This window comes from Ovis aries, chromosome 1 (genome assembly GCF_016772045.2).
Source record: "Ovis aries strain OAR_USU_Benz2616 breed Rambouillet chromosome 1, ARS-UI_Ramb_v3.0, whole genome shotgun sequence".
NCBI lineage: Eukaryota > Metazoa > Chordata > Mammalia > Artiodactyla > Bovidae > Ovis > Ovis aries.
Genome location: NC_056054.1, coordinates 51003038 through 51026236, shown reverse-complemented (window position 1 = coordinate 51026236; position 23199 = coordinate 51003038). Strand labels below are relative to the sequence as shown.

The following is a 23199-nucleotide window of genomic DNA, read 5'->3' as shown; positions in this document are numbered from 1 at the left end:
GTGAAGTTGCTCAGTCCTGTCCGACTCTACGCAACCCTGTGGACGGTAGCCTACCAGGCTCTTCCCTCTGTGGGATTCTCCAGGCAAGAATACTGGAGTGGGTTGCCATTTCCTTCTCCAGGGATCGTCTCAGCTCAGGGATCGAACCTGGGTCTCCTGCATTGCAGGCAGACGCTTTAACCTCTGAGTCACCAGGGATTCCTTAATGGGGAAAGAAGGTATAAGTATTTTGTCCTGAAGAAAAAAGATATCAGTTGTTTCATTCAGAGTCTAAAAAGAGGAAAAATCCTGTCCTTGGACTCCAGGAAAATAAGCAGCAAAGTGATCCCCTTGAAAGCTGTTGATTTCAAAGTGAAAACTAAGAAAAATGTTATGATTTTTACACAAATATTCCTAATGTTAAAGTTCCCTTGGAAGGATATAATAGTTCTGTTTTGAAGTAGACACTGAAACTTAGAGGCATTAAAAAAAATCATAATTTTATTTTTGCAATGACTATGTGATTTTAAAAGATAGTATATAGGAGTAAATATTATACATATTTGTTTTTAAAAGTTAAGGGTTTCTCTAAAATATAGAGAAAAGTTAAATCTTGCTTTTCTGAAAGTCTGATACACTCAACAAACTCTTATTAACAGCAGCTTTATAATATCGATTAGAAACATCACTCTACCAAGACATTTTGGAACCAAATCTCAGCAATCTTCAGGGAAGATAGTAACACTGATTCCTGGATCATCATGATCATTATTTTCCAGTTCTTTTTCATTTCCTTCAGTAACACGTTTGCCACGTGCTTTTGCTGGGTTCCTTTTTTTTTTACGAATGTATGATGTATTAACTTTCTCTTTAGGATGTGAGGTTGTAGAAACAGTTTCTTTTTCCAAAGCATATTGTAGGCAGTGGTAAAACCTGTAAAGAAATAAAATACTTCTGTTATGTATCTGTGTGTTCTCAAACAAAATGACTGAAATATTCCTCAAACATAAAATTATATAAATCTGGTATCTCATATTAACCTTAAGATATGAAATAAATCACAGAAATAATGTACTTCTTGTTTTCATGATTGCTTATTTATGAAAAGTAATGCATTTTCAGTTCTTTAAGAACAGTCTTGAAAACTGGATTGCAATCACCTCTTGACAACCTCTATCCTATTTCTATTCCAGATGCAGGAGTCAAAGAAAGGTAAAAAAAGAACAGAAATACTTTTCTTTAAAAAAAAAAAATCGTAACTGTAACAAAAGTTAATTTTAGAGAATTTGGAATATATATGAAGTTACAGAGATGACCTCCACATAATTACCTAAAAATAACCACTCTCAATATTTTTATTTTTTCCAGCTTACTGAATTAATACATCTGTCCATGTATACATATACCTGTCTTTTATACAATTGTGATATTACATACAAAGTTTTACTTTGTTTTTTCAAATTTAATATTTATTGAAAACACTTTCCACATCACTAAATGAATTACAAAATAATACTTTTAAATGGTAGTATAACATTATGTCACTTACATTGGCCTTTATTTTCAAGTTTTCCCAATACAAACAATGTTATAAACATTTTGGAAATAAAATGATCTGAGTCTTCAGCTATTTAGGATAGATACCTTGAAAGTAATTACATGGTTAAAGGTATAAATATTTAAGGCTCTTGATAAATACTGTTTTCCAGAATGGCTATTCAAAAAAATATGCTCCTAACAGCAGAACTTGAGACTACTTCATTCATATAGTGAATATTACATCAAAAATATGCTTTACTTTGACAGGTGATAGGGTCTCTCATTTTTTTCTTTGAAAGTGAATATATTTTGTTTATTGTTATTTGAATTTTTTTACTGTAAATTATTCTTTCCCTTTACTCATTTTTCCAGTGGAGGGTTTGTGTTCATTTTCGGCAGACACCAGAAAGCAGCAAGTGGCTTGGTTTGCTCCGTGTGCTTCACATCAGTGCTCCACTGGGAAAGCTGAGGTTGCTAATTTCAACCTCACTGAGTCTCAAATTCCTCATTTAGAAAACTAGCTGTTATCCTGTACTTAGCACGGTTGTCAGAGGGTTGGCTATATATGTAAGTACTTAGCACAGACCCTGGCACTGATTAAGTTCTCCAATGTGACTATTCTTACAGAATATAAACTCCGTGACACCAAGGACTCCATTTATCTTGTCACCTGTTCTATTCTTAGCATGGAGTACAGTGCAGCCACACCTGGTTAAAAATATGCCCAGTAAGTGAATAACTGAACAAAAAAGGTAAACATCCGAGGTGTTATCCTAGGTCCCAAATAAAATGATCTAAAAGTTGAGAATGCTTCTTGCATTGTTGAGGTCTTATCACGATTTTAACAGTGTCTGACTCTTGGGGATCCTGTAGACTGCAGCACGCCTTTCCATCACCAACTCCCAGAGCTTGTTCAAACTCATGTCCATCGAGTCAGTGATGCCTTCCAACCATCTCATACTCTGTTATCCCCTTCTCCTTCTGCCTTCAGTCTTTCCCAGCATCAGGGTCCTTTCCAATGAGTCAGTCCTTCACATCTGGTAGCCAATGTATTGGCGTTTCAGCTTCAGCATCAGTCCTTCCAATGAATATTCAGAACTGATTTCCTTTAGGATGGACTGGTTGGATCTCCTTGCAGTCCAGGGGACTCTTAAGTCTTTTCCAATACAGTTCAAAGGCATCAATTTTTCAGTGCTCAGCTTTCTTTATGGTCCAACTCTCACATCTCACGTGCCTACTGGAAAAACCATAGCTTTGACTGTAAGGACTTTTGTCAACAAAGTAATGTCTCTGCTTTTTAATATGCTGTCTAGGTTGGTCATAGCTTTTCTTCCAAGGAGTAAGCATCTTTTAATTTCATGGTTGCAGTCACCATCTGCAGTGATTTTGGAGCCCAAGAAAATAAAGTCTGTCACTATTTACATTGTTTCCCCAACTATTTGCCATGAAGTGACAGGACCAAAGCCATGATCTTAGTTTCTTGAATCTTGAGTTTTAAACTGGGATTTTCACCCTCCTCTTTCACTTTCATCAAGAGGCTGTTTAGTTACTCTTTGCTTTCTGACAAAACGGTGGTGTCATTTGTATATCTGAAGTTATTGCTATTTCTCCGGGCAAGCTTGATTCCAGCTTGTGCTTCATAAGCCCGGCATTTCACATGATATGCTCTGCATATAAGTTAAATAAACAGGGTGACAATATACAACCTTGATCCTTTCCCAATTTGGAACCAGTCCATTGTACCATGTCCAGTTCTAACTGTTGCTTCTTGACCTGCATACAGATTTCTCAGGGGGCAGGTCAGGTGGCCTAGTATTCCCATCTCTTGAAGGATTTTCCACAGTTTGTTGTGATCCACACAGCCAAAGGGTTTGAGGTAGTCAACAAAGCAGAAGTAGATGATTTTCTGGAACTCTCTTGCTTTCTCAAAGATCCAACAAACGTTGGCAATTTGATCTCTGGTTCCTCTGCCTTTTCTGAATCCAGCTTGAAGGTATGGAAGTTCTCAGTTCATGTCCTATTGAAGCATCACTTAGAGAATTTTGAGCAGTAGTTTGCTAGCGTGTGAGATGAATGCAACTTTGCGGTAGTTTGAACATTCTTTGGCACTGCCTTTCTTTGGGAATGGAATGAAAACTGACCTTTTCTAGTCCTGTGGTCACTGCTGAGTTTTCCAAATTTGCTGGCATACTGAGTGTAGCACTTTAATAGCATCAGCATTTAGGACTTGAAACAGGTCCGCAGGAATTCCATCACCTCCACTAGCTTTGTTAGCAGTGATACTTCCACAGGCCCTCTTGACTTCACATTCCAGGATGTCTGGCTCTAGGTAAGTGATCACACCATCGTGATTATCTGGGTCATGAAGATCTTTTTTTGTATAGCTCTTCTATGTATTCTTGCCACCTCTTCTTAGTATCTTCTGCTTCTGTTAGGTCTATACCATTTCTGTCCTTTATTGTACCCATCTTTGCACGAAATATTCCCTTGGTATCATTAATTTTCTTGGAGAGATCTCTAGTCTTTCCCATTCTATTGTTTTCCTCTATTTCTTTGCACTGATCACTGAGGAAGGCTTTCTTATCTCTCCTTGCTATTCTTTGGAACTCTGCATTCAGATGCTTATATCTTTCCTTTTCTCCTTTGCCTTTTGCTTCTCTTCTTTTCTCAGCTATTTGTAAGGCCTCATTAGACAACCATTTTTCCTGGTTGTATTTCTTTTTCTTTGAGATGGTCTTGATCCCTGTCTCCTGTACAATGTCAGGAACCTCCATCCATAGTTCATCAGGGACTCTGTCTATCAGATCTAGTCCCTTCAATCTATTTCTCACTTCTACTGTATAATCATAAGGGATTTGATTTAGGCCATACCTGAATGATCTAGTAGTTTTCCCTACTTTCTCCAATTAAAGTCTAAATTTTACAATTAGGAGTTCATGATCTGAGCCACGGTTAGCTCTTGGTCTTGTTTTTGTTGACTGTATAGAGTTTCTCCATCTTTGGCTGCAAAAAATACAATCTGATTTCGGTACTGACCATCTGGTGATGTCCATGTGTAGAGTTGTCTATTGTGTGGTTGGAAGAGGGTGTTTGCTATGACCAGTGTTCTCTTGGCAAAACTCTGTTAGCCTTTGCCCTCCATCATTTTGTACTCCAAGGCCAAACTTGCGTGTTACTCCAGGTTATCTCTTGACTTCCTACTTTTGCACTGCAGTCCCCTATGATGAAAAGGACATCTTTTTTTTGGTGTTAGTTCTAGAAGGTCTTATAGGTCATCATAGAACCATTCAACTTCAGCTTCTTTGGCATTAGTGGTTGGGGCATAGACTTCGATTACTGTAATATTGAACGGTTTGCCTTGGAACCGAACAGAGATCATTCTGTCCTTTTTGAGATTGTATCCAAGTACTGCATTTTGGACTCTTGTTGACTAGGATGGCTATTCCATTTCTTCTAAGGGATTTTTGCCCATAGTAGTAGATATAATGGTCATCTGAATTAAATTTGCCCATTCCAGTCCATTTAGTTCACTGATTCCTAAAATGTCGAGGTTCACCCTTGCCATCTCCTGTTCAACCACTTTCAATGTACCTTGATTCACGGACCTAACATTCCAGATTCCTATGCAATATTGTTTTTTACAGCATTGGACTTAATTCCATCACCAGTCCCATCCATAACTGGGCATTGTTTTCGCTTTTGCTCCATCTCTTCATTCTTTCTGGAGTTACTTCTCCACTCTTCTTCAGTAGCATACTGGGCACCTACCTGGGGAGTCCATCTTTCAGTGTCATATCTTCTTGCTTTTACATACTGTTCATGGGGTTCTCAAGGCAAGAATACTGAAGAGGTTTGCCATTCCCTTTTCCATCATGCTCTTATATCCTATTATAATGGGAGATTATGACAGGAAGTTTTTGACATCTACAGGATAGACTGCTATCTGAACCAATTATGTTCTTTACTTTAATTCAGTAAACCAGCTAAGTTTCACTTGCAAAAGCTCTTAAACTGCCCTAAGAAAACCAAGCTAACTGCCTCTTCCCAAATACTTCACACAATGCTAAGATATACCTAACATGATTACCACATTTCCTACCCATATTTTAAGAACTTACGTAGTTACCACTATACACCTTGATATTCATCACCATTCTTGGCAGATAACTAGGGCTAAATGGTATTTCTAGAATAAATAAATCAATCTCAAAGAGGGAGGTACAGTGAAAGAGAAAACAGAACTTTAAGAATTAGAGCAAAAGGTTTTGAAAAATTTAAACTGATATTTATTTTAGATCCCATAACATGGTCACAACCTTTTCATTTAACGTATTCCTTATATCCTTACTTAACTGAAACCTGGTTCCCCACAAACACACCACTGCCCTGCATTCCTGTCAAGTGGAGAATGCTTTTTCTTTCAGTATCCTGCCCACCAGAGAGGTGAACAATAAGGTAAGAATTCACCTGCCTCACCAACACTTTTCCAGACTAAACTCCTTTATCTGCCCCTCAGATTATCTACCAATATTCTTTTCAGTCCTTTACACTCATGAAAACTTCTACACTTGGCCTGATCTTTGTCTCCAGGTCTTGCCATTATCCTGGGTGACTTCAATGATTGGTTTTCTTCTCATTTTCCACACTGCCTATATAGCATGGTTTTTAAAAATGCCTCAGTAGAATGACTCACTTTATGTAAAACAAATCTAAGTATGCTACAAAAGGGTATGAATCACCCTTATCTGATCATAAGAGGCTATTCATGATGTTCAACATTCTCTTCCATCAGTCTCTCCCCAACCCTGCTCTTTAAACTTAGGTAACCAGGTCTTTTCTCTGGATTCTACTGTATTCCTCGAAAATTAAAGATAAGATTAAATTCTTCTTTTATGAGCACAGCAAATTAACAGCTGTGTAAAATACCTTGTTGACCACACTAAAAAGGTAATTAAAGAGGAATAGGTGCCTTACTTCTAATCTTCCATTAAACAACCTAAGAATTCAAAGCTATAATCCTTGGGGAACCAAAGAAACAAGTGGTAAAAAGGAACAAAGACTTTTCCATGTTGAGAGCCAAGAATACAATTTCAACTACTTTTTTCTTTTTCTTTGTTAAGGGAACTTTTAAAATGTCCTTTGGGAAACTATCTTACTCAATAAGTCAGAAATTTGTTTCTCAATTACATGTTCTCTTCTCATGCTATGACCCTTTATACAGCATTCCAAAGCCTGATTCTCAAAATATAATTTTCTCAACTTTCAAAGGCAACAAAAAGAGCTGGGAGTATAAAAAGAAATATATGTTCAGGCAACTGTTTTTCTGCTCCTCTCCAAAGAATAGCAAATTGTCTCCCGTTTTTCCACCTCTGTAGTCAAGGGTATCATGACACAGGGCAACTTGTATATAGTTCTTTTCATGACACAACTTTTCAGACCAGCTCTGGGAAAACGAATTTTTGTTCTTCAGATCAGTGAGGGGACCATGGGCAATAAAAAGCTGGTATTTCTGACTTCTGAAATAGGAACATAAAATTAACGAAATCTTGAGCACAACTTCATATCCTTTTGCATGCGTACATGTGTGGGCTTCCCTGGTGGCTCAGAGGTTAAAGCGTCTGCCTCCAATGCGGGAGACCCGGGTTCGATCCCTGGGTCGGGAAGATCCCCTGGAGAAGGAAATGGCAACCCACTCCAGTATTCTTGCCTAGAGAATCCCATGGACTGAGGAGCCTTGTGGGCTGCAGTCCATGGGGTCACAAAGAGTCGGACATGACTGAGTGACTTTACTTACTTACTTATGTGTGCAAAGTCGCTTCAGTTGTTTCTGACTCTGTGTAATGCTATGGACTGATCCTCCAGGCAAGAGTACTGGAGCGGGTTGCCCGGGGGTCTTCCCAACCCAGGGACTGAAGCGCATCTCCTGTGTTTCATCTCCTGTGGATTCTTTAACCCTGAGCCACTGGGGAAGCCCTCACACCCTTTTAGGCTTCTATTACTCACAAATAACAAAAGAAGACTATTCTCATACATTAGGTATTTGGATTTTTAACTGATTTTAAGCTCTAGCATTTTTATTAAAAAACATATGTGACAGAACCTGTGCCAGGTGCTAAAAACAAGTAAGAGATGGCCTGTACACTCAGGGAGCTCAGGGCTTGATGGGAGCTGCAGAGCTGTAAAGATAAATTCAATGTGTCATGAAAAAGCTAAGATAAAATAGGAAAATATGGGGCACTTAGCTCCAAGAAAGATCAAGAAATACTCCTTGGGGAAAAAAACCCCAAAGCCTGGGCTGAATCGCAAGAATGAATGGGAGCAGGAGAGGTGAATTCCTCTCTCTTCTGGCACAGAGAGGAATTATGAGAGGAAAAACTGAGGGGAGGGGACATCCAAGGAGAAAATACCAGAAAACGTATGTTTTCCCTTTATATTACTTACTTCTCTGACCATAAGTATATAGAGAATTGTGTGAGTTATTTATTTACCAGCTTTATTTCCATTAAAAAAAAAAAAAAAGACTTGACTCCGCCTTCTCCTCTGCCCTCATTTCTATCTGCTGCCCCGTTAGGATTATGCTCTGCAGGACGATCGCCATTCACCTTGTTACTTGGAGTCCTGTTACTTCTTACCCAGACTGTGTAGCAAGTCTATTCTGGTAGTCCCATCAGTAAGCCATCTTACACGTCTTCCAGAATAATGACCTTAAGTTTGTGAAGCCATAAAGGTAGCACTATTTTTTTTTAAAGTAGCACTACTGTTAGAACAAGTCTGTCAAATAAATTCAGCAAGCATTTATTACCCACTGTTCTCCTATCAGACACTCAGAAAATGATGAGAAACTGTACTTGCCTTTGGGGAACTCAATATAATGTATTAACTTTTCAGTTCCTTTATTATTTATGATTAATTCAATAAAGTTATTGGGTTTCTACGCTATAAAGTTTTAGCGTAAGAGATATTTAAAGTGTGCGTATGTAGGGATATGTGTTTGGTTGGTATCTGTGTGTGGGGGGAGTTAGTCCTATTTAAAAGGTGACCATCTTGTAGTGGGGTAAAAAGACATACATGAAATTAAGTAAGTGTAATTCAATATGGTTCACATTTCTCTTTGCACTGAGGCATAAACAGTATTAATGCTTGTAAATGGTAAGACTCTGAACCAAGGAAATTGTTAAAAGAGGTTAAGACTAAGATAAGATATTGAGGAAAGGCTGATGGGATATTTGGTTAGATATATTCAATAGGTTATTAGATATATGGGCCCAGAACTTGGGAGATATTTGGAAGATCTACCCCAGGTGGTGGTAATGGTAAAGGACCCTCCTGCCAATACAGGAGATATAAGAGATATGGGTTCAATCCCTGAGGTGGGAAGATTCCCCTGGAGAAGGGCATGGCAACCCACTCTAGTATTCTTGCCTGGAGAATCCCTATGGACAGAGGGGCCTGGCGTGCTGCAGTCCATAGCGTCTCAGAGTTGGACATGACTGAAGCGACTTAGCAACCAGTGTCTGGGGAAGCTAAAGCAATGGGCCATGGGAGGAATCCCGGAGAACAAAAGTATTTAACCAATAGGTAGAATAACAAGAGAAACCCAGAAGGAAGCTAAGAAAAAGCACCAGAAGGAAAGGAGCAAAGTGATGTCACGCAAATGCTTACCAACAGGTGTAAGGAAAATGATCAATGTCATTAATCATCAGGGAAATGCAAATCAAAATCATAACGAGATATCATCTCACACCTGCAAGGATGGCACTTAACAAAACAAAACAAAAGACAAGTGTCGGCAGGGATGTTGAGGAAAGGATGCCAATGAACTGAATAATGGCTAAAATTGTGAATTTTATGTTATGTATATTTTATCATAAAAAAGTAAAAAACAAAAAACCAACCATTAGAAATATTTACTTTTTTGCTCTAATTTGCTTAATTTTTATCAATATTATATGCCAATATACTTGGACTTTTTATTCTACATTTTATTTAACATTTATTTTCTTATTACACAGTTGGTGAGAAGAGGAACACGGCTAATGTCATCCAATCTAAGTCAATCTTGATCTTTTATTAACAGCTACAAAGATAGCCCTCCTCTTGTAACTGGTAAATAAACCTCCAAACTTCCCATGTTTCACCTGGAAATCATTATAGATGAAATTATCTTCCTCTTTCCATGAAGAAGTGGGCTTGGGAATTGTTTTCTACGAAAGAGACCTCTTGCTATTAAAATAATATCTTAACTTTTGATTATCACATTTCAAGAATATTTCTTGTTGCTGGAATGCTACTCATTAGGATTTTGACTTTTAAAACTTCTCTTATTACAGCTGTTTGAATTGTGAAACTTTGGTCCCATGACAAACCAATTTTATACTCAACATCTGATTGCAGAACTCATCACCTCCAGTGTTTAATTTTTCTCTTTTCCACATCAGAAGAGTAGCTCTTTTTCTGCATTTGGTTGAATATACAGCTGTTCCCCAAGGAGCTCCCTAATTTGTTCACTCTTTCTGAATTCACATGTAATCTTCTAATCAGTATCTTAAGACACTTTTTACCCTTCTTTAATTTTTCACTGATTTTATATGATGAGCATGACTCTCTTGATAGCAGCATGCACACTATAATCTCAAAACATATTTTTGAGTCAATGGATTTAAAGCATAATTTGATTTTATAGTTGGTGAACGTGGCTCAATTAACTTCACCAGGTGTATAGTTAGTTGATCTTGGGCTATATTTATAATCTTGTTGAAATTCAAGTAAGAAAACAGAGAAACTGATTTCCTACCTCCTACTTTTTCACCAACAGTCTCACAGTTAGAATACTAACAAATGTAGCCAACTTTTGGGATGGTACCAATAAATACTGCCACCTGGCATGCTGCAGTCCATGGGGTTGCATAGAGGTAGACACGACTTAGCAACTGAAAAACCACCAATAAATACCTATGTACAGTTCAAACTCTGTAGCCTGGTGGAATGGAGACAGCAAGGGCACCCCACTCCAGTACTTTCACCTGGAAAATCCCATGGACAGAGGAGCCTAGTAGGCTATAGTCCATGAGGTCGCTAAGAGTTGGACAGACTAAGCAACTTCACTTTCACTTTTCCCTTCACGCGTTGGAGAAGGAAATGGCAACCCACTGTACTTGCCTGGAGAATCCTAGGGACAGGGGAGCCTATTGGGCTGCCGTCTATGGGGTTGCACAGAGTTGGACACAACTGAGGTGACTTAGCAGCTACAGCAGCCTGGTGGAATGGCTGGGTAACTTCAGTTACTTTCTTGAAATCACTTTATTTAGAACATCTGCTCAAAGTACCCTGTGATCAGGAAAACTCTTAGGCTTTTTCAACCAGGTTTCCACTAAAAAATTAAGCCCTAATGCCCACAGACAGCCACTATTTTATGTCATGAAATTAATTAACGTATCTCCAATGTGTCTTGGCTGGTATAATTTATATGGTACTGCTGGGAGAACTGAGAAATAGTCACTTGCATAATTTTGTTAATTTTATGGTTCAAATAAGGAGCTCTGGATGAAAAAGCTTGGATGGTGATACTGAGGTAATTATAGGCTTATTCTCTGTATGAGTCAGTGAAGAAGGAGAAAGGCTACCCTAAGAATCATGACATGACACAGATGGGGGCTGTCATTCGATATATGCCGTCTAATATATGCTAAAATTGTTAAGACAGATACAAGAGAACTGAAGCCAAGAGAGTTAAGTTGTGGTGGGTGCAGGATTTGAACTCGGTTCTGCCTCTGGAAACCCAGTTCTACCTCTTTCCATCATGCCACTCTGCTGCCAGAGTGGTTCTGGCTTTAGCTGTTTAGTAAAAACTTCTAGGTATTAAAGAATTTTAAGGTATTAAAGAATGTTAAGCAGATGAGTTAAGCAAGAGGATTCCTTTTCACTTTACAGACAGGATTCTGATGGTGTTACAGAGAATGGCTTAGCAGAGAGACACCCTGGAAACATTCTACTCTTAGATCAGTGGTCCTGAATGAAGAATGTGGCAGGAAGGGTGGGGAGAGAAGAGTGAGTCAGGAGTCATTTCAGCAGTGACTGACTGGTTGTGAGGTGACCAAAGGGGTGCTGCCGCTGCTGCTGCTAAGTTGCTTCAGTCATGTCCGACTCTGCGACCCCATAGACGGCAGCCCACCAGGCTCCCCCGTCCCTGGGATTCTCCAGGCAAGAACACTGGAGTGAGCTGCCATTTCCTTCTCCAATGCATGAAGGTGAAAAGTGAAAGTGAAGTCGCTCAGTCGTGTCCGACTCTTAGCGACCCCATGGATTGCAGCCTCCCAGGCTCCTCTGTCCATGGGATTTTCCAGGCAAGAGTACTGGAGTGGGGTGCCATTGCTTTCTCCAGACCAAAGGGGTGGGGAGAAAGCCAAAAGGAAATAATAAATGACAACAAGATGATTTCTTCAATAACTCAGAAATACACATCTTACTGATGGTAGGTTAGTGGCATTTATCTTCATATATAAAAAGCAGCGTAATAGTCACGTCTTTATATCAAAAATTCTATTCTGAGGAAAAAGTTGAGAAAAAGTAATGTAAAATTAATCAAGCAGAAACAAGAGAAATATAAAGATGTGCACAGACAGCCATAATCCTTCTGACTGGGGCAGTTATGCCAATTCAAATCTAATTCATGACAAGAGCTGGGTTCTGATCTAGCCAGAGGTATAAAATATTTATCAGATTAAAATTAACCAGGCTGTTCTCCTCAAAAGGAGATTTTAAGTAATCTTCAGTAGGTCCCATCCCAGGGGCAGAGTGTACCATGTCCCTGGCTGCCTTTGGCTGGATCAGTTATGTCCCTGTGGCTGCCTTGCTCTCATCTGAGTGACTGTTTCTCCTTAATGCCTGGTGCTGGCAGCTCCATGTCCCACTGTCCTGCCTGGAGCTTCCTCCCCTTTATGCTCCATGTAGTACCCACTGCAGTTTGGCCTTTATGCATACTATGTGCTAAGTCTCTTCAGTTGTGTCCGACTCTGGGCAACCCTGTGGCCAGTACCCCACGAGGTTCCTCTGTCCATGGGGTTTCCCAGGCAAGAATACTGGAGTGGGTTGCCATTTCCTTCACGAGGGATCTTCCCAACCCAGGGATCGAACCCGCATCTCTTATGTCTCCTGCACTGGCAGGCAGGTTTCTTACCACTGGCCTACTCTCATCAATTATTTTCATTATCTGTATTATTTATGATAAGGCTACAAATATAAAAGCAGCTGGGAGTATAAACTGGAGATGATGTGTATTAATATTTTCAAAGAAGACCTAGGTATATAAGGCTAACATGGAAATATATCATTAACATACCTTTCAATTCTCTTCTTGTTTTCTTCCATTTTTTGATTTGCTATCTTTAGTAGGAAGTTGATATATTCCTCTGTCACCATCAGTTTTCCTTGATGGCTTAATGGAACTTCTAAGCCATGGGTGCTCCGGACAGCCTACAAGGAACAATTTAGATTGGATGACTTATGTACTAGAGATGCTGAAGATAACTAAAGAATAATCCACTCAGGGCTGTGTTTATATATAGTTTAGCTCCATTAGAGGGCTTCCCTGGTGGCTCAGTGGGTAAAGCGTCTGCCTACAATATGGGAGACCCAGGTTCAATCCCTGGGTCGGGAAGATCCCCTGGAGAAGGAAATGGCAACCCACTCCAGTACTCTTGCCTGGAAAGTCCCATGGACTGAGAAGCCTGGTAGGCTACAGTCCATGGGGTCGCAAAAAGTTGGACACGACTGAGCAACTTTCCTTTCCTTTCCTTTCGCTCCATTACAGCACTTAGGTTTGCACTTTGATACAATTTAGTCAAATGCAGTTGAATCAAAGGAGAGTAAATAGATTTTCCTATCATATAAAGTCATTTGCAAAGAAAATCGTTTTATACATTGTCTTTCAGAGAAGCAGATATTATCAGAGTCCAATAAACTTAATAGTATCAATTTCATGAAATCTAAGGAAGTTTTAATACACTATTTAAAGAAACAAAATAAATGAAACCTCAACAGAAGTTTTAAGGGAAAATCAAAATGGCTTGGATGCTGAAGGGCCTCTTAGCAATGCTTGTGCAGGGTGGTTACAAGATAAAGCAGGCCAGTTCCATCACACAAAGTGGCTGCTTTCTTGATGCTTTAGGGTTGCCAATTGAGGAAACAGTCAGCATGTTCTCAGTAAATCCAAACACTGGATATAGGTTAAGAAACAACAGAAACTCCTATGAGGCAGAAAAATTCATTCAACGAGCCTTTACTGAGTGTCTGCAATTTTGCAGGCCCCACGGAAGGTATGAAGATACAGGATGAATACACATGGTCCCCATCTAAAAGAGAGCTAACGCGTCTGAACGAAATACCAAGTGAACAAAGAATCACAATCCAACACGGTACCAAGAAGAAACATACAAATGTGCGTGTGCATGCATGCACACACACACACAAACACAAAATACTAAGGAAAAGTATTCAATAGAAGAGAAGCAACTAACTGAGACAGGTGGTGGTTTTATGGGATTTTAAACCATATGTATAATTTCACCAGATGTAAAAATGGGAGAAGGGGAGCATTCAGCCAGAGAAAGAACTTTTCTATAGTGACAGGACATGAAAAGCATATGTTCGGGAAATGACCAACAGCATTTTCTCTGGCTGGAGTGGAAGCATGCTAGTGGAATGTGAGCATAAATAAGGTAGATGCAAAATAGTTTATTTATGTAAGGTCTTGAAAGTCAGAGAAAATACCAGGTGACCTTGACTTATTTAAAACCGGCATTCTGACACTACTGGCTAGAGGGACTGAAGGAAAAGATGGGGCGGACGAAGGCCAGGCAGGAGACTGCTGTAAAGACAGAGGTGAGAGATGAAGAGGGCTTAAGCATGGGCAGTGGAAGAGGGCTGGGAGAGGTGGAGTCCGGAGTGAGGACTTAGAGGTAGAAGTGACAGATTTCTCACTAATTTAATAAAGAAGACAAAGGAGAGAAAGGTGGAAGAGTGGTTCTGTTTTCGCTCGGGCCACCAGATGTACATAGTGGGGAGTGAGATGGGGACTCAAATCAGTACCATGAGCTCTGCTTTTCTATTTAGTCATGCACCTTATGGCAGAAAGTGAAGAGGAACTAAAAAGCCTCTTGATGAAAGTGAAGCAGAGTGAAAAAGTTGGCTTAAGGCTCAACATTCAGAAAGTGAGGATCATGGCATCTGGTCCCATCACTTCACGGGAAATAGATGGGGAAACAGTGGAAACAGTGTCAGACTTTATTTTGGGGGCTCCAAAATCACTGCAGATGGTGACCACAGCCGTGAAATTAAAAGACGCTTACTCCTTGGAAGAAAAGTTACGAAGGATGCCATGATCTTCGTTTTCTGAATGTTGAGCTTTAAGCCAACTTTTTCACTCTCCTCTTTCACTTTCATCAAGAGGCTATTTAGTTCCTCTTCACTTTCTGCCATAAGGGTGGTGTCATCTGCATATCTGAGGTGATTGATATTTCTCCCAGCAATCTTGATTCCAGCTTGTGTTCCTTCCAGTCCAGCGTTTCTCATGATGTACTCTGCCTCAAATGTAAAGCTAAGAACTCTGGACTTTGCCCTGTACAGAAAAGTCAGTCACTGAAGGTTTCTGAACAGGGAATGGCAGGAAGATCTGAGTAGGAGGTTATTTGATAATCTGGATTACTTCATGATCAAACAATTGCTTTTCACCAAAAGTACCTTACCAGCATAATCTTTCCTCTCTTTCCCACAGTTATGCCAGAGTTCCTGAAGCCAGAATCCATTGCCACTGAATGCTGTAAGAAAATAAATTTGTTAAATTCTCATCATCTGGCTAACCAGATAAACACTTTAGCTCTACAAACTGCTGAAACATATATAACCTCAAATCTATAATGAGAGAAAACATTAGTTCATTAAACTAGCATTGTATTAACTGTGGTAGAAGATTTAAAGTTCAAAACTACATCTACTCATATACCTATAAATTCAAGTTTAATCACAAAATTTTACCAGAATCTGTGCGTCCTGCAACTGTCGACACTGCACATGAAGAACAAGTGGCTCAAATTTCAAAACAGCATCACCCTTCGCTTTCTTCAGGGCCACAATCTACATATATGGAAAACATTAGGATTAGACACAAACACATGATCCTATTCCTTGGTGACCCTTTATCCTATGTACCTTCAATATTTCCAAGCAACTTTCAGACTCATTCTGCATCGTTCTTCCACAGTAACTCTTCACTCTGCTTTCTTGGATCTCTTTCTCCAAAACTCATTAATCTGTTTATTCTTTTAGGAGACTTGATTTCTAATCCCCTCATAAACCATCTGTGGCATTCTTTCAAACCATACCTCAAACGAGTAAACTATTACTTTATATTTTTAATAAAGGAATACGGAATGTGAAGACTGTACTAGATCTGTCTAAATGCTTTGCTGTTAGATTGAAGATTGAGACACATGTATTATTATGCTTCAGCTAGAATCTGTTATGTGAACGGAGAGCTTCCAGATGTTCAAGCTGGATTTAGAAAAGGCAGAGGAATCAGAGATTAAATTGCCAACATCTGTTGGATCACAGAAAATGCAAGGGAATTCCAGAAAAACATCTATTTCTGCCTCATTAACTATGCTAAACCCTTTGACTGTGTGGATCACAAAAAACTGTGGAAAATTCTTAAGAGATGGGAATACCAGACCACCTAACCTGCCTCCTGAGAAATCTGTATGCAGGTCAAGAAGCAATAGTCACAATTGAACATGGACCAACAGACTGGTTCAAAATTGGGAAAGGAATACGTCAAGGCTGTATATTGTCACCATGTTTATTTAACTTATATGCAGAGTATATCATGTGAAATGCTGGGCTGGATGAATCACAAGCTGGAATCAAGATTGCTGGGAGAAATAACAACAACCTCAGATATACAGATGATACACTGCCCTTATGGCAGAAAGCGAAGAGGAACTAAAAAGCCTCTTGATGAAGGTGAAAGAGAAGAGTGAAAAAGCTGGCTTAAAACGCAACATTCAAAAAACAAAGATCATGGCATCTGGTCCCATCACTTCAGGGCATATAGATGGGGAAAAATAGAAACAGTGTAAGACTTTATTTTCTTGGGCTCTAAAATCACTGTGAACGATGAATGCAGCCATGAAATTAAAAGACGCTTGCTCCTTGGAAGAAAAGTTATGACCAACCTAGACACCATATTAAAAAGCAGAGATATTACTTTGCCTACAAAGGTCTGTCTAGTCAAAGCTATGCTTTTTCCAGTAGTCATATATGGATGTAAGAGCTGGATGATAAAGAAAACTGAGCTCCAAAGAATTGATGCTTTTGAATTGTGGTGTTGGAGAAGATTCTTGAGAGTCTCTTGGACTGCAAGGAGATCCAATCAGTCCATCCTAAAGGAAACCAGTTTTGAATATTCATTGGAAGAACTGATGCTGAAGCTGAAACTCCAATACTTTGGCCACCTGATGGGAGGACCTGACTCATGAGGAAAAGACCCTGATGCTAGAAACATTGAAGGCAGGAGAAGGGGACAACAGATGGTTGGATGGCATCACCGACTCAATGGACATGAGTTTCAGCAAGCGCTGGGAGATGGTGAAGGACACGGAAGCCTGGTGTGTTGCAGTCCATGGGGTCACAAAGAGTTGCACGTGACTCAGTGACTGAACAGCAACAGGATCTGGACGAGGCAGGTGTTACCTCTGTCTGCCTAACCTAACCGCACCATTCTCCCTCCTTCACATCATTTGACTCTGGTGCGACTGTCAGTCGTGACCCTGTCGCTCACTGCTCCCACTATATAATATCAGACAACAAGTGCCTGGGTCTAATCAAGGAGAGCATTCTATTCTACTGCCAAAGATAACTCGTCTTGGCAGAGAATGCCTCACCAGGCAGGATGACTCAGAGTCCTTTGGAAATAATGCATGGATCTTAAAAGTGAATCTTTTTCTGCTGGGTTGCTGGCAGCTATCTTTCCTGCCACAAAGATTATCTGCAGCGGAAGAGAAGGGCAAACATACAGAGAGAACCAGTACCCAGAGGGGACTGAGTGAGTACTCTGAAGACAACATTTAGGCACCTGAGCCAGTAATGTAAAACGCCCGACTAATATGAATTTATATGAACTCACCTAAACATTTTAATTTAGGGAACTAAATAATCCAGCATAGACAGTAGTCTCCCACAACTGAAAAAACAGCCATTGTAATGAATGCTCTTTAGCCCTTGTAATCTGCAGTCATTAAAACTGTGCACATAAATTGAATTTTCTATTCTTTTCATATATATTTAAAGTGACTGTGAGTTAAAGTTTGTTTCTAAATTTATATATAAAAACTTACCACATCATCTTTCACACAGGCTTTGTGTGTAACCAGTAGCCAGCAACAGTTTTGTTTCTGAACCTCAGAACCATTTATACCCTAAAATGAAAAAATAACATAGTTTAAGTTAGTCACATAATATTTATAAAATAAGAAGTACAATGTGTAGCATATTTCGTGCTTGTGCTCTCCTTAGTCACTCAGTCATGTCCAACTCTTAGGCGACCCCAGGCTTCTCTGCCCGTGGGGATTCTCCAGGCAAGAATACTAGAGTAGGTTGCCATGCCGTCCTCCAGGAGATCTTCCCAACCCAGAGATTCAACCCAGGTCTCCCACATTGCAGGAGGATTCTTTTCCGTCTGAGCCATCAGGGAAGCCCATTTTAGGCTTTCTCCTAAGAATTAAGAATCACAAGCGGTGGTTTTAAGTATAACTAAGAACAATTGAATAGGCTTTTGGGTAAAATCAAACATAAAACAAAAATGAAATGAAACTATTTGAGATAGAAAGAAAGTAATTTATTAAGATAAAAATACTTAATAAATATTTTCTGAAATACGGTCATGTTTTTGTTAGAAGAAAAGGTATTATTACAAGGGGTTGTATAGTAGTAGCCCCTAAGTTGTATTCTAGCTGTTTTATATGATTCAGATAAGTTCAGTCGCTCAGTCGTGTCCGACCCTTTGCGACCCCATGAATCGCAGCATGCCAGGCCTCCCTGTTCATCACCATCTCCTGGAGTTCACTCAGACTCACGTCCATCGAGTCCGTGATGCCATCCAGCCATCTCATCCTCGGTTGTCCCCTTCTCCTCCTGCCCCCAATCCTCCCAGCATCAGAGTCTTTTCCAATGAGTCAACTCTTTGCATGAGGTGGCCAAAGTACTGGAGCTTCAGCCTTAGCATCATTCCTTCCAAAGAAATCCTAGGGTTGATCTCCTTCAAAATGGACTGGTTGGATCTCCTTGCAGTCCAAGGGACTCTCAAGAGTCTTCTCCAACACCACAGTTCAAAAGCATCAATTCTTCAGCGTTCAGCCTTCTTCACAGTCCAACTCTCACATCCATACATGACCACAGGAAAAACCATAGCCTTGACTAGACGGACCTTAGTCGGCAAAGTAATGTCTCTGCTTTTGAATACACTATCTAGGTTGGTCATAACTTTTCTTCCAAGGAGTAAGCGTCTTTTAATATGATTAGCAGAACATTAAAAATATTTTTTAAAATTCCTTTTGTAAGAAAGCACTGTTCCAGTCCCACACAAGATCTACTGATGCCTGATCTGTTCATACCTTTCTATGTCCCTAGTCACTATAGGCATAAATTTGTGACCTCTGGATTAGACTTTATTTGTAGCACCAAAGAGCAGAGCTAGGACTGAAAGTTTAGAATTTTATTTTACCAGTATTCTTTGTTTATTAACTGTAAAAATGTTTATTTGTCAAGTTCTATTGGATACTTTGTATATAAACAGAAGAAAAGCTATGACAAACCTAGACAGCATATTAAAAATCAGTGACACTATTTTGCCAACAAAGGTCCGCATAGTCAAAGCTATGATTATTCCAGTAGTCATGTATGGACATGAGAGTTGGACCATAAAGAAGGCTGAGTGCCAAAGAACTAGGCTTTCTAGCTTGGTTTTGGAGAAGATTCTTGAGAATCCCTTGAACAGCAAGGATATCAAACTAGTCAATCCTAAAGGCAGTCAGTCCTAAATTTTCATTGGAAGGACTGATGCTGAAACTGAAGCTCCAATACTTTGGCCACATAATGTAAAGAACTGACTCATTACAAAAGACCCTGATGCTGGGAAACATTGAAGGCAAAAAGAGAAGAGGACAGCAGACGATGAGATGGTAAGATAGCATTACTGACTCAATGGACGTGAGTTTGAGCAAGCTCTGGGAGATGGTGAAGGACAGGGAAGCCTGGCTTACCGCAGTCCATGGGGTCACAAAGAGTCTGACTTGACTGAGCAACAACAATACATATAAACAGATCCTATCCTCAAGGACAATTGAAAAAGGATACAGGAAACCACATGTACTTTCTATGCAGTAAACAGGGTTTATATATAAACTATAAAATTTTCCAACTAACTTATTGAAATAATTCCAACAAATTAGAACTGCTAGGACTAAAAATATACAAAATTTATAGTTTTGAGTCTATACTATAATAGATTTTCCCCTACTATACAGAGGGGATTTCATCAATCTTGGCCCAGTGTTTATGTGAGTATGTTTCCTAAAACTATACAAATGTTAATATTGGGCTTCCCTGGTGGCTCAGACAGTAAAGAATTCATCTGCAATGCAGGAGACCCAGGTCAGATCCAAATATGGTATTATAAAGAAATTGCTTTTCATTTGCTACTGTTCAACTCAGTCATCTTCTTATGCTTAATCCTTACTAGTCACTTGTGTTATTTCATTTTCTCCTTTTTTTTCATTTGTCTTGGTTTATCAACGTCTTTGTTACTGGTTTCCAAGAGCTCATTTACGACTAAGGTTAACCATTTGTCAGGCAATGAAAATGAAATACTGTATTTTACTGTCAATTTACTATGATGTTTTATATTTTGCTTGTGTATTAAAATATAGTCATGCTGTGTTTCATGAAAATAAATCAATCACCATACTTCCACAAGGTGACTTTTATACATTAGGTACACAGGAGACTTTGCCATCTGGCTTTAGAATGGAGAAGAGTTGCGCTTCTTCAAATAACTGATCTGTTTTCATTGAATGACCTCAGTCAGGGACTGATGTTGACCTAATGCTGGCTGCCCTAAATCTTACAGCCAAATGTGTGAGCCACCTCTAGCAAATTAACAGTCTCATGGTATATTTTGAGAACTAATACCATTTCTGCTTCATCTTATCTATACTACTTTTATCCAGATTTTCTCACTTTTTATTTTCCTTCTTGTATTGCCTACTTGTAAGCTGATCCAAATTCTTCCAGAAATAAGGCAAAGTGAAAATAAATACAAGGTATAAGGTAATACATAAAATGAAAAGATGTTCAGGAAAAAGTCCTAAAGATAGTTCAGAAGAAGTAGTCATTGCTTCCAAGTGGATGTGTGTGTTTGTGCTCAGGTAGGAAAGGGGAGTTTGGGGAGGTATGTCTCAGATATGCAAAGATGGGGGTAAACATTTCAGGAAAAATAAAGATGAACAAAGGCAGATAAATGTAAGAGGAAAAAGAGAATAGTTCAGTTTCAGTGACCAAATTAAGATGAGGAGTCAGAGGGGAAAAACAGCTGAGAAGTGTATTAGAGTATCTCACCAGGGCTTCCCTGATGGCTCCGAAGGTAAAGAATCCACCTGCAGTGCAGGAGACCTGGGTTCCATCCCTGGGTTGGGAAGATCCCCTGGAGGAGGGCATGGCAACCTACTCCAGTATTCTTGCCTGGAGGATCCCCATGGACAGAGAAGCCTAGTGGGGCTACAGTTCATGAGGTTGCAAAGAGCTGGACACGACTGAGTGACTAAGCACAACAAAGCACAAAGTATTTCAGCATAGATGAGTGACAGTACACACACTGTGCTTTATAAAGGGGAATCTGTTACCAGCGTGTAACATGGTTTGGGGTAGGGAGACTGGTAATTCAGTGACCTGTTAGGAAATCACTGCATAAATTCAGGTAAGACAGGGCAGGAGAAATGAGGGAAGAGAGAGAAAGCAAGCCAAGCAATGGAAGCAAAATAAGAATGAATAGACCCTGCTAACTTGGGAGACATTCACATGACCTGTCAGTGAGAGATCTAAAAAATGAGTTTACAAGCATGGCGTCTTGCAAGCTCTGAATTCGATCTTAATGTTAAAGTGAACACATAGCTAACTTTTATAGTGCACTTAATATGCCAGGCAGAGTGCTAAAGTTTTAAAGTTGTGTCCAACTCTTTGCGACCCAGCGGACTACACAGTCCATGGAATTCTCCAGGCCAGAACACTGGAGTGGATAGCCTTTCCCTTTTCTAGGGGATCTTCCCAACCCAGGCCTCCCGCACTGCAGGCGGACTCTACCAGCTGAGACATAGGGGCTTCCCTCGTGGTTTCCTTTTTTGAAGCAACGTAATCACTGACTCCATGGACGTGAATCTGAGTGAACTCCGGGAGTTGGTGATAGACAGGGAGGCCTGGCGTGCTGCGATTCATGGGGTCGCAAAGGGTCGGACACTACTGAGCGACTGAACTGAACGGAACTGAAAAATTACCAGAGTTGTAATAATACAGTGGGCCACTAGGAGGCAGTGAACCCCTTAATCATGCGGCTGCTGTTGCTAAGTCGCTTCAGTCGTGTCAGACTCCATGCGACCCCATAGACGGCAGCCCACCAGGCTCCCCCGTCCCTGGGATTCTCCAGGCAAGAACACTGGAGTGGGTTGCCATTTCCTTCTCCAATGCATGAAGGTGAAAAGTGAAAGTGAAGTCGCTCAGTCGTGTCCGACTCTTAGCGACCCCATGGACTGCAGCCTACCAGGCTCCTCTGTCCATGGGATTTTCCAGGCAAGAGTACTGGAGTGGGGTGCCATTGCCTTCTCCGCCTTAACCATAGCGAGCAGCAATCAACTGGTTAACAAAGGTTTGGTAGAGCGGTCGACCAGAAGGGAGCCGCCTCGCCAGACTAGAAAATCTTTAAATCTCCTTAGTATTGAAAAAATAAAATTCCCTGAGTGTGTGTGTGTGTGTTTTTAAGTCTCTAACCCTTGCAACTCAACATCATTCCCAGGCTAGCAGTTTCAGCATTATTTGGGGGCTTGTAAGAAATGCAGATTAAGCCCTAGCCTTGACGTGTAGAATCAGAATATGTATTTTAAAAATTCTCCCAAGTAACTAATAAACACATTAAAGTTTTAGACACATCGATTTAAGTAACGCTGTCAGTTTAAGGAGACCGAGATCACCGAGCAGAAGGACAAACAGGCAAGCTGGGTTGGGGTGTTACATCGGGCGGGTGTAGGAGTTCCCGTCGTGCACAATACAGGGCAGGACTGGAAGGGCACAAAGGGTCCTCACCCCGTCTAGGAGGATGATTCGGCCAGCGCAGGAACTGGTGGTGAAAAACTGTTCTTGCCCATTTAGGAGCTGCACGATCTCTAACACGTCCTCGTCCACACTGCCCTTCCGGCTGAGGTCCGCTTTGCTCAGACACTGCGCCTTCCACCTCTTGAACTCTGCGCTAAGATCCATGCGACGAAGGAGTTACGGTCTGGACTTTTCGCGTTAGCCTTGTTTCCCCTGGAGGCAGCCATATTGACGTCAATGGTGGCCGGGAAGGTCCAAACTCCTTCCTGAGAC

At 40.2% G+C, this 23199-nt stretch overlaps 1 protein-coding gene across 2 annotated transcripts; it reads right to left on the bottom strand.

Annotated features, from left to right (window-relative positions):
- Positions 1-458: 458 nt before the first annotated feature.
- TYW3 (tRNA-yW synthesizing protein 3 homolog) lies at positions 459-23159 on the bottom strand. 2 transcript variants are annotated; one of them, XM_004003561.5, is made up of 6 exons: positions 22918-23159; positions 17907-17987; positions 15550-15648; positions 15261-15332; positions 12857-12990; positions 459-912 (listed from the first exon to the last, which is right to left on the bottom strand). In XM_004003561.5, the coding sequence occupies exons 1-6, from the start codon at positions 23089-23091 to the stop codon at positions 696-698; spliced, it is 777 nt and encodes a 258-aa protein (XP_004003610.2). In that variant the 5' UTR covers positions 23092-23159; the 3' UTR covers positions 459-695. The 2 variants fall into 2 exon arrangements, with proteins under 2 accessions (XP_004003610.2, XP_042105769.1); XM_042249835.2 differs by lacking the exon at positions 15550-15648.
- Positions 23160-23199: the final 40 nt, after the last annotated feature.

Excerpts from the sequence above, each read along its gene's own strand:
- TYW3 (XM_004003561.5), bottom strand. The coding sequence starts at position 23,091 with ATGGATCTTAGCGCAGAGTTCAAGAGGTGGAAGGCGCAGTGTCTGAGC. Across the intron at positions 15,649-17,906 it reads CCTGTGTGAAAGATGATGTG|ATTGTGGCCCTGAAGAAAGC; the intron begins GTAAGTTTTTAT and ends CCATATATGTAG. Across the intron at positions 15,333-15,549 it reads TGCAGGACGCACAGATTCTG|CATTCAGTGGCAATGGATTC; the intron begins GTAAAATTTTGT and ends ATTTTCTTACAG.